Source organism: Chenopodium quinoa, unplaced genomic scaffold, assembly GCF_001683475.1.
Source record: "Chenopodium quinoa cultivar QQ74 unplaced genomic scaffold, ASM168347v1, whole genome shotgun sequence".
Lineage (NCBI taxonomy): Eukaryota > Viridiplantae > Streptophyta > Magnoliopsida > Caryophyllales > Amaranthaceae > Chenopodium > Chenopodium quinoa.
This window is the reverse complement of record NW_018743555.1, coordinates 2,622,100-2,633,350: the sequence shown is the minus strand read 5'-3', so window position 1 is coordinate 2,633,350 and position 11,251 is coordinate 2,622,100. Positions and strand designations below refer to the sequence as shown.

Genomic DNA, 11,251 nt, shown 5'->3' with positions numbered 1-11,251 from the left:
CCTTATTTCCTCTTCTTGTCTCCAACTTCTTTTCTTCTTTGTCCAAAAGCTTCAAAGTGCCATATTTATACCTAAATATGCACCAAAACACTAGCAAACCCGTGAAGCATATGATACACAAAAAATGCATAAAAATAGAGTAATTAGTGAACTAAGCATTGATTTCCCACAATTCTAAGGCTCAAAATCACTTTAAAATCATACAAAATAACAAGTTATCATTTATTCCAGTAAAGTCTTAATTATGCGAGTTCAAACGAGTAGTATCTTGACTCATAATAACTTTACCTTATTTGAAATGTTAAGATCTCCCCTTTAGTTACTCCTTACTAATTCTATGTTGTCCAGCTCCTCTATATTTATATGGCATTAATCATATGTATAATCGTGATCCTTAGTGTTAGGATCTTACCTATTCGCACTATCTACTGCATTATCGTATCCTTAAAATATTTCCATTTTATCTTCAATTATATTTTATTCAATTAATTCAATTTCATCCTTTCTTAGGATTGCAAATAGATCTTTCAAGTCAATCAGCTATGTTCGGCCTTCAATTGTAGGCACAAAAAAGTATTTCCCATTTAGCATCCGATAACGAAACAACGCTATGCACAATCAGGTTAATTCTCAAAGTAAAAACGATGTTGCTAGGTTCATCACATGTTTTTTACCCTAAAACATTTTGCTTAGCCCCAGAAAACCCAAAAAACCTCTTTAAAGCTCTAAACAGAAGCCTAAAGCCGAAGTTTTACCCAGAAACCCTTAAAGTCAACCACAAACTTCTCCTACCTTTCTAACAATCTTCAAGGCCAGGCCTAATCCAAAAATATCTTCATCAACCTTTTGTCTCTTTTGAACCTCCCGAACCACTAATCACTTGGGATTATGCAAAGTAAAGTTACAAGCTACATATATGTGCCAAATGCACATACTGCGTATCTAACGCACGATTTGTGCTCCGGATGCATGACCTAAGTTCTATAACCCCTTAAATTTTATACACCCCCTTCTCATTTCTCCATTATAAGGGGTCGAAACCCATCAAAAAACTCTACAAACTCTGTCAATCATTGACTCAACTTCTTAGTCACAATTACACTATTTGTTTAGGCAAATCTCAATAAGGACATTTAAGAATTTGCTAGGTTTGAGGGGTAATAACAATCATTCTACCAATAGCATATAAAATAACTAAGAACGATAATGAATCAACAAGTAATCAATAAGTAGGCAGTAAATATTCGATTATATAAAGAAGATGAGTTTAGAGATACAATACTGAGTAGAGACAAGCCTCCTTGTTCAGTAGAGACACAGTTCCGTAGACAAAAGTAGAGTAATTTTATTATATTTAGGTGTATGCATGTGTAAATGAATGCTAAAAATGTCTAATTATGCTTATTTATACCTAGGGATCTCTAGGGTTTACAAATATCTTCAGAATATATTTGAAATGGGGAAGATCTTCTTGATTTATCTTCTTCCTTGTTCTGTAGGTGTATCTTTGGCAAGTATCTCCTTGATTGATATGTATGATGCTGTTTTCCTTGTTTACTTCAATCAAGCCGTTTTGCATATTCTTGCTGATTTATTGGTCTTGGATTGATGCCCTAAATGCAATGGGTCGTGTGATAATACGGGCCCAACAATTGCCCCTAATTTTTATTTTCAAGTATTTGGAAGTGAAAATTACTTAAAAATCCGTTGGGAGGATTTTGAATTTTTCAGAAATTACTTCAACGGTTAACAAAATAGGAAACGTGATGGCGGTTTTAAGGCAACTTCCTCGATAACCGTTCATGGCGGTTTATTTCTTTTTTGGTATTTATTGGGTGTGCAGGCTCTTGTCTAATCACTTCATTGCTTTGCCCCAATTTCGGTTTTCACCAGGTATTTTCTCTCCTTTCTCTGTTTCCTCTGTTTCTTTACTTCGTTGTTTTTCTTTTTGTTTTGCGATGGGTGGTCATGTGAAAGTGGTGTTTTCTGGGGTGGATGAGGGTGTGAAAAAGCCTAACTTGGTGGCGTAGAACGTCTTCCCTGCTAAGGATGTCTATCCTTCTACCATCACGAAAGAGGAAGTTCAGAACATCGCTGCTATTGCGCGATTCCCTGATGGGGTTGTGGTGAAAATCCCATCTTCTAGGGAGAGGGCTGATTGGACTGCCCCTGGTTGGGTGTGTTTCTTCGAGTATCCCTTTGTAATTGGGCATACTTTCCCTTTTTCTTCTCTTGTTCGTCAATTTCTATCTAGGGTTAGGGTTTCACCTTGTCAGTTATTGCCCCAAACTTGGAGGGTTTTGCGAATTTTGGATTTGCTAAGTGCAAAATTGGGTATAGAGCTTGATGTAAGGGACTTGTGTTATCCTTACACTATTAGGACCAGTGGTAAGGGTCGGGTTGGTCTTCGTTTGAAGGATGGTGTTGGTCCTTCGGTGACTGACTTGGAGAAGGCGTTTGATAAGAAGTGGTATCACAAGTTCTTCTTTGTGAGGATTGACTCGTTGGGTGATGATTGTGATTTTTTTATTGACACTGTTAAGGCTGAAGGTATTTTGTTTTCTTATTCTTCTATGTTCTGCTCTCCTTCTTTGTTGATTTGGGCTTATTTGCTTGATGGTTGCAGTGAGTAAATTGAAGCAGCGTTCTCAATCTCCGTCCCTGGTAGACAAGTTGTACGAATTAAGTGTGGACGAGAGATCTTTCATCAAGTTGACGCAATCAGAGGCGGTTATCCAGATCAGGTCTTTGGACGATTCTAATTCTGAGCAGAAAGTTGCCCCAACTATGTCTCAAGGTATGTTCTTCTTTTTTCCTTTTCTGTTTGTGGTTTTTGTTGTGTTGTTCCCTGTGGATGTGTCCTGTTGCAAATTTGTTTTGCCTTTGTTAAAGATTTATTTAGCTTTTAATTTGTTTGTCCTTTCTGAGGTGGTTATGTATTTTGTTGAGTATGTTTGTTGTGTTCCCTGTTACATTCCCTTTTGAATTCTGCCATGTTCCTTGTAGATACTTCGAGGTCACTAAGGTCTCATGACCTTCTTAGCTCATCTTCCCTTCTGGGCCGCCGTAAACATCGCTCTTATCCTCCAACTACTGAGGTTGTTCCTCTTAATACGGTGGCTACAAAGAGCGGTGCTCTTCCGCCTCCACCTCGTACTGGCCTTAAGAGGAAGCTGGGGGTGCCTATTGCTGTTGATGCTGCTGATTTCTCTTTTGATTCCTTGGCTCCGCATGTGGACACCTTACTGTTTCCGTCCTTCAAGGATCGCCAATCTTCGCAGACCTTTGCTGATCTTTCTCAAGAGGCTGCTGTGCAGTCTTTCCAGGTATGGTATACTAAAAAAAAAATAGAAATTTAATAAACATGGTTAAAACCGGATTGCGCATTCCTTACTTGATTCCGTGTTCTGCAGAGCCTGCAGTCTTGCTTGGGCGTACTGGGCAAAGTGTCTGAGTTTACTCGAGCGTATGAGGCTATGAAGAAGGAGCGTGATGCTCTTTCTGATAAGTACAAGGCTGCTACTGAGGCTTTGAAGGCTGAACGTGCTAGGCACAGGGACTGCATTGCTGAACGTGATGGGCTGAAGAGGACCTTGGAGGAGGCTGGGAACGAGGCTGTTGATGCTGCAGCGTATTACTTTGGGAAAGCTCGTCTTGAAATGATGGAGGAATTTCAGCAAGGAAAACATGAGGCCTGGGATTATGAGGCTGACAAGGCTGCTTTTGAGGTTGCATTTGCTGCAGGGACTGCTGCTCCTGGCACATTGTTGCTGAGCTATGCTGATGAGGAAGTGAATTCTCCTCACAACACCGATGTTAGGGATGTCCCAGAAAGTACGAAGCCTGTTGCTGAGGAAGTGGTCCCTTCTGACAACATGGATGAGAATTAGTTTCAATGGTGCTGTGTCACCTTTAAAAATTTGTTAGATTTGAAGGATGTTTGTTTTTACTACCTTAGTGCAGTTGGATAATTTGTTTTGTCTTTGTGCTACATTTCTGTAGCTGGATAATTTGTTTGTTTTGTTTCTCTGCAACTAAGTATTTCTGTCTCCTTTTTGCTAGTTGATCTGTATTTATGTTTCTTATTGTATCATTGCTGTCTTATAATCGTGTTGCAGTCGTATTGCAGTTGTATTACAGTTGTATTACAGTTGTAATATGAATGTAGTGTTGCTTACATGTGTTTGCTTGCTCTGCGAGGATAGTTGGTTTGTTCCTTGTAGGGATGGTTAACCTTTGCTCTGTGATGGTCTGTTGTGCTTTTGCCTAGTAGTGTAGGTAATGTTCCTTGCAAAACAGAATAAGGTGAGGGGTGGCCGTGGGTTTCCCCAACGGCCCTCCGATGCCAAAGTCAGTACTCGTAATGATCATAAATTGAATTGACAAAGTGTGAGTAAAGAGGAGTACCTTTCGTGCTGATTTTGGCTGTTAGAGATTTTTGTGTTTTTCTTCTTTTTTTTTTGGTAAAAAAGGAAAATTGAAATGATAACTACACACCTTCGCTTCTTCAAAAATGATATAGCTTTAAGTGTGTTGCATTCAAGCTTCGCTGTACTTCTTTTCCTTCTGCATTTCTGAGTTTGTAAGCTCCATTACCTACTACCTTAGTGATCTCGTAGGGTCCTTCCCAGTTGGGTGCTAGCTTTACTGAAGCAATGTATAAGGCCAAAATGATTTTCTCTAATGATGCGTACCTCGTTTCTGCACTGAGTAGGGTTTCGCTTACGTAGTAGATTGGGAACTATTCTTTGTTTTCCTCTCTTGTGAGAACTGCGCTGACTGTCCCTTCAGACACTGCGAGGTACAACTGAAGCGGCTCCCCTTCTTTGGGTTTGGAGAGAATCAATGGGTTGGCTAAATATTCTTACAGCTTCTGGAATGCTTCGTCGTGCTCTTGTTCCCACTTGAATTCCTTATTCTTCTTCAGTATTTCGTAAAAGGCTCTATTCTTGTCTGAAGATTTTGAGATGAACCTGTTCAATGCTGCAATTTTCCCTGTTAAGCTTTGTACATCCTTCTTGGATTTTGGTCGCTCTAGGTCTAGGATGGCTTTGACTTGGTCTGGGCTGGCTTCTATTCCTCTTTGTGTGACCATGTATCCTATGAACCTTCCTGACTGTACTCCAAATGTGCATTTTGTAGGGTTTAACTTCATGCCGTACTACTTTAAGATGGAAAATGCTTCTCTCAGGTCTTTGACGTGATCTTCTGCCTTTTTGGACTTAACTACCATGTCATCAATGTAGACTTCCATTGTGTTCCCAATCTGCTCTTCAAACATCTTGTTCACCAACCTCTGGTATGTTGCTCCTGCATTTTTCAATCCAAAAGGCATTACCTTATAGCAGTATATTCCTTGACTGGTAATGAAAGCGGTTTTCTCCTGGTCGTCCTTGTGCATGAGGATCTGGTTGTAACCACTGTAAGCGTCCATGAAGGATAGCAGCTCGTGCCCTGCTGTGGCGTCTACCATGGCATCAATATGAGGTAAAGGGAACGGATCTTTTGGGCACGCCTTGTTGATGTCTGTAAAGTCTATGCAGATTCGCCATTTTCCGTTCTTCTTCCTGACTACTACTACATTGGCGAGCCATTATGGGTACTTTACCTCTCTGATCTTCCCAGTCTTCAGTAGGTTTTGAATTTCCTCGTTGATAATCTTGTTCCTTTTTGGCGCAAATTTCCTTCTCTTCTGTTTTACTGGTGTATGCATTGGGTCCACGTTCAACTTGTGAGTAATTACGTCTGGAGAGATGCCTTTCATGTCTTCATGGGTCCAAGCGAATACGTCTTTCTCTTCGTCTAGAAAGTTGTAAACTTGTTGTCTGAGTTCTGCCTTCAACTCCGATCCTATTCTGACTTTTTTATCTGGATGTTTGGGGTTCAACTGGACTTTTGTAGCTTCTTGTTCTTCTGATATGCTCAAATTTTCTTGGCCCAGCTGACCCTCTGATTGCTATGCTGAACTCTTTTCTGCAGACGTTGCTTTCAATGCTATCTTGTAACACTCTTTAGCTTCCCTAGGATCTCCTCTGATTTCTTGAATACCCCACCTAGTAGGGAACTTAATGACTTGATGGTACGTAGAAGGGATGGCTTTCATCTCATGTATCCAAGGTCTGCCTAAAATCATATTGTACGAAGACAGAGTATCAATCACTAGGAACTTGACCTGTAGGTTGATCCCTTTCGCGTATGTTACCAATGTAATCTCTCCACTTGTCTTTTTGGTTTCCCCACTGAATCCCACTAACATTGTTGACTTGTTGACGATGTTCTTCTCATCTATGTTCATATGTTTCAGGGTGTCGAGCATGATGATATTTGCAGAGCTTCCATTGTCAACTAGGATTCGTTTGATCATGCAGTTTCCCACTGGGAGTGAAATCACCAGACCGTCATGATGGCCTTCTACTGCATCGCTCTCTTCAAACATGATGGGGATGTCTATCTTGGATTTCTCCCTCTTGTCTGGTTGATCCTTGTTACTTTCCTTTGCATGTCGCTTTGCTGCTGAATATGCTAAACCGCATACTTTTGACCCTCCTGATATGAAGCAGATGGTTTTGACAATTGGAGGCGGAGGAGGAGGACCTCCTTGCTTAGAATCTCTCTCCTTCCCCGAGGCTTTAGATCTATTTGACTGGAGCTCTTTGAGGTAGCTTTTCTTCAGCAAGTGTGCGACTTCCTTTCTGAGCGCGACACATTCATCAGTAGTGTGACCGATATCTGAATGGAAATCACACCATCTGGAGGGATCTTTCTTTTCTCCAGGCCTATCACTCCTTCTGGGCCATTGCACAGTATCTCCCATCTTATTCAGGGTCGTTATTACTCCTGTAGGATTAACATTGAAGCAGTACTCATGTAGCTTAGGTGGAAGTTCAGGATCCTCCCTCCAGTCAGAAAATTCTTCTTCGACAACATTGACTGATCCCTCATCGAAGCGTGAACGCTGATACGACTTGAATCGATGATCTCTTCTAGGAAAATTGTTGCTCCTTCTTGGTTGACGGTCTTCATCCTTTCCGAGCTCTGGAGTCTTTCTTGCATACGCGTCTTCCTCAAATCTGACTTGAGCCATAGCCTTAGCTTGCACATCTTCAAAGGTTGTACAGGGATACTTGGTCAACTCCTTGTAGAGCTCACTATGGTCTAGCAACCCTCTTCTGAATGCTTCAATTGTTGTGGGAGCGTCACACTTGTGTATCCCAATCTTTTCCTTGTTGAACCTGTTGAGGTAATCCCTCAAGGATTCACCGTGTCTCTGCACAACACGGTATAGATCTGAAGACTGCTTCTCTATTTTCCTGCTGCTGGCGAACTGGATCTTGAATAGGTTTACCATTCCTGCAAAAGATCGGATTGTCCCATTATCTAAATTAATGAACCAAGTTAGAGCTGGACCTGATAATGTGGCTCCAAAGCCTTTGCACATGATAGCCTCTCTGATGTCTCTAGGGATTGAGCTTGTCATCATCTTCTGCTTGTAGAGGGACACGTGCTCATCTGGGTCTGTTGTTCCGTCGTACATAGCCATTTTGGGTGTGTTGAACCTCTTTGGCACCTCTACCATGGGGATCTCTTCTGAGAAAGGAGACTCTATATAGCCATCTGGCGCCTCTTCCTCCATGGGCTTTGGCATTCCAGGAATCTTGGCGATCTTGGCCTCAATTGCTTTGAGGTACTCTTTGACCACCTTCTCTATCTTTCCTTCCTCGGGTCCTTCCTGGCTGCTCTTCCTGTGAGTTCCTGCATCCAAAGAGTCTAGATCCAAGGCTGTTTCCCTAGTGTTAGATCCTTTTTCCCCGTTAGGGGTGTGAAAAGTTCCTGACATATCAAGCTGCATGGCTATACTTTCGGTGTTCTTTCTGGTGTTAACGGTTTTAGAAGCAACTGTTGTATTTGGCTACGGAGGGCTTCATTTTGTTTGGTGAGACTGGTGAGTTTGGCTTCGGTTTGAATCTTTTGGGCCAACAGTGTTTCAATCTGGCTTTTTTGCTGGTCTAAGGTTTGACGGAATGCATTCATTCCCTCATTGATTTCAGCTATGGTAAAGGGTACTTGGTGTCCAGTCATGGTGTTTGTCTTGGTTTTTAGCGGATTGGTAGGTTAATTGATTATCAGCCCCACGGTGGGCGCCAAATTGTTTAGGGGCAAATCTTAATAAGGACGTTTAAGAATTTGCTAGGTTTGAGGGGTAATAACAATCATTCTACCAATAGCATATAAAATAACTAAGAACGATAATGAATCAACAAGTAATCAATAAGTAGGCAGTAAATATTCGATTATATAAAGAAGATGAGTTTAGAGATACAATACTGAGTAGAGACAGGCCTCCTTGTTCAGTAGAGACACAGTTCCGTAGACAAAGTAGAGTAATTTTATTATATTTAGGTGTATGCGTGTGTACATGAATGCTAAAAATGTCTAATTATGCTTATTTATACCTAGGGATCTCTAGGGTTTACAAATATCTTCAGAATATATTTGAAATGGGGAAGATCTTCTTGATTTATCTTCTTCCTTGTTCTGTAGGTGTATCTTTGGCAAGTATCTCCTTAATTGATATGTATGATGCTGTTTTCCTTGTTTACTTCAATCAAGCCGTTTTGCATATTCTTGCTGATTTATTGGTCTTGGATTGATGCCCTAAATGCAATGGGTCGTGTGATAATACGGGCCCAACAATACTGCGTATCTAACGCACGAATTGTGCTCCGGATGCATGACCTAAGTTCTATAACCCCTTAAATTTTATACACCCCTTCTCATTTCTCCATTATAAGGGGTCGAAACCCATCAAAAAACTCTACAAACTCTGTCAATCATTGACTCAACTTCTTAGTCACAATTACACTATTACTGCATTTTTTCAGTATTTTATAAACTAATAAAAATATATTTTGAGAATTTAAAAGTACTTAATTATTAAATTTTTTTAAATAGTTTTACTTTTTTTACGGGAAATCATAAGAAACTTATTCATCATTCAATAGCAAAATGTCACCATTACAAAACTCATAGCTTCGTTAGGGACTCGTCGATCCACATAAGCAGCCACACAAAGGTCTTGTTAAGTTGTGCTAACTTATGAGAAACCTTGTTACCATTTCTAAAAGTGTTTGGGCTATTGAAATAGCTAGAATGGCTTATGAAATGAAATAAAAATATAAATGACATGAGTTTCTAAGCACGAATCAAGTGTTCCTTTCTTTCAATACTTTACACGAACCAAATGGCGATGAAAGGTTTTACTTATTATTGGGTTTCAGTCGAAGACAATTTTAGGTGTTTATAGTTATATTATTATGAAATTTGAAATGTTTTTATTCCGATCCTTTTAAAAATTTGGTGATAGTATTTGTTTTGGGGTTTCTTGATGTGTCCTGCGGAAGAGTTACAACTCCAAGACTAGTTCTACTGGTGCTTATACCTGCAACAAATGGAAGCTCTGGTGTTTTGGGGTTTTGCCTCCGATGATGATCAAGTTAGTAAATCTTGAAGTTGAGTAAAATACAGAAAGTGAAGTAGATCTTCTCGGATCTCGAGATCAGGTGATTTTTTTGTTGTAAGAGAATAGTATTGAATGATTGATGCAATAATTGTTGTTGTAAAAGTTGTCTCCAAAGGTAATAAATGTCCGTATTTATAGGGCATGGGAGTTAGAGCTCTTCCTTAGGTCATTTAACCTAGGTAATTGTGTTGTCCGTGTCTCGAGAATTGAGCCCATGAGTGCCGCTATTGCTATGCCACGTGTCTTATCCTGGTTGGCCCATTTTGGGCCCCTCCTAGGGTGACACGTGTTACGACCTGATTGGTCTATACGTCTAGGGTATTTTTACCCTTAACAATATTGATGCGATTAGCAGCAAGTCTTACTAAGTGTATATTTATCCTATAATATAGCTATAAATTAAAACTTATTAGTTATTGTATATATAACTCTAAATTTAATTGTCTATATTATCCACTGGAGGAATCTGCTTGCGTACCCAACCAGTTTACAAAAAAGGAAAAACAAACTAAAAATGTAGTTCAAAATTTATGTTAAAAAACAAAATATCTCACCTCTTTCATATAGGAAAAAACTTGTGTGGACCTGGTTGACACTAATATTATTGTGGACATGAGGCCCATATGTACGCAATTGTATAATGAACATAGAGACCCAAATCTTTAAAATAGTAACCTTAATTTTAGGGTTTTTTTTGTCAAAAACTACCTAATAAAATTGATATTTTGTGAGAAACTATCTAATAAAAAAAATTGTAATAAACTACCTAATTAAGGTAAAATGTTATAAAAAAAAAAACTACCTAAGAAAAGGTAAAATGTTGTAATACTACCTATATCGAATTTTCACCATTGATCGACCTCTACACACTCCCAAAACCGCCGCTTTCATTCCCAAAACTAACACGACTTGCTTGAAATCGTCTCCACCACAACTAAACCACCTTTTAACCGTACCCCAAAACCAATACCTCTAATCCTAAAAACCATCATCCCGAAGCACTAATCTACCTTGACCAACTCGGAATATCCTCCAACCACCTCGAAAATAACCTTACCACCTTGAAACCAGCTCTCACGATGATTTTGGGGGGTGTTCTAAGGTGGACCATGTGGTACCTGGTTTTTAGTTGACAAATATTAGTCTATAAAAGGTTCCACTTAAGTGTCTGATAAGACTTATAATTAAAAAAAAAACTTAGAGTCGCCACCTTATTTTTATCCGAATAAGGTCGGATTTTAAAACAGTCAATTTAAGTATAAAAAAAAATCAACTACTAACTCCATAATAGAAATAAGGCACAGGGTTCGGGGTTTAGGTTAAGAGAATCGAACGTCTGTAACTCGTCTTTCCTTCCGTTCTAAGGAACGAGCTCTTACTATTGCGTTGTTAAAAACCAAGTTTTAAGACATGTAAACCACATAAAAAAAAATATAAGGTAGGTTTGAGCACCAAAGTTGCACTACGTACCAATCATAGTGAGATTTTGGATTCACTCACAGATCAAAATCTTCATAGTTTGGACAGATGCCATGTTTTAAATTACCAATTCCATTGGGTTTTTAATTTGGGTTGTTGACATAAATATCATTTTTTGTAAGTGGGATTTTAGTGATCTTGACGGATTCACTCATAAAAGTAAAATGAACCACCTTGGTTGAGGAAAATCACCCCGATTAGTGATCACCAAAAATGTCTTTTGAATAAGACAATTTGACAAATGCGTCCCAA

The 11,251-nt window shown here is 39.4% G+C and overlaps 1 protein-coding gene across 1 annotated transcript; it reads right to left on the bottom strand.

Annotated features, from left to right (window-relative positions):
* Nucleotides 1-5,956: 5,956 nt before the first annotated feature.
* Nucleotides 5,957-7,849, bottom strand: LOC110681621. The gene has a single exon (XM_021857774.1). The coding sequence runs from the start codon at nucleotides 7,847-7,849 to the stop codon at nucleotides 5,957-5,959; it is 1,893 nt and encodes a 630-aa protein (XP_021713466.1).
* Nucleotides 7,850-11,251: the final 3,402 nt, after the last annotated feature.

Bases quoted from the DNA above. Each gene is read 5' to 3' on its own strand.
- LOC110681621 (XM_021857774.1), bottom strand. From the start codon at position 7,849: ATGCAGCTTGATATGTCAGGAACTTTTCACACCCCTAACGGGGAAAAA.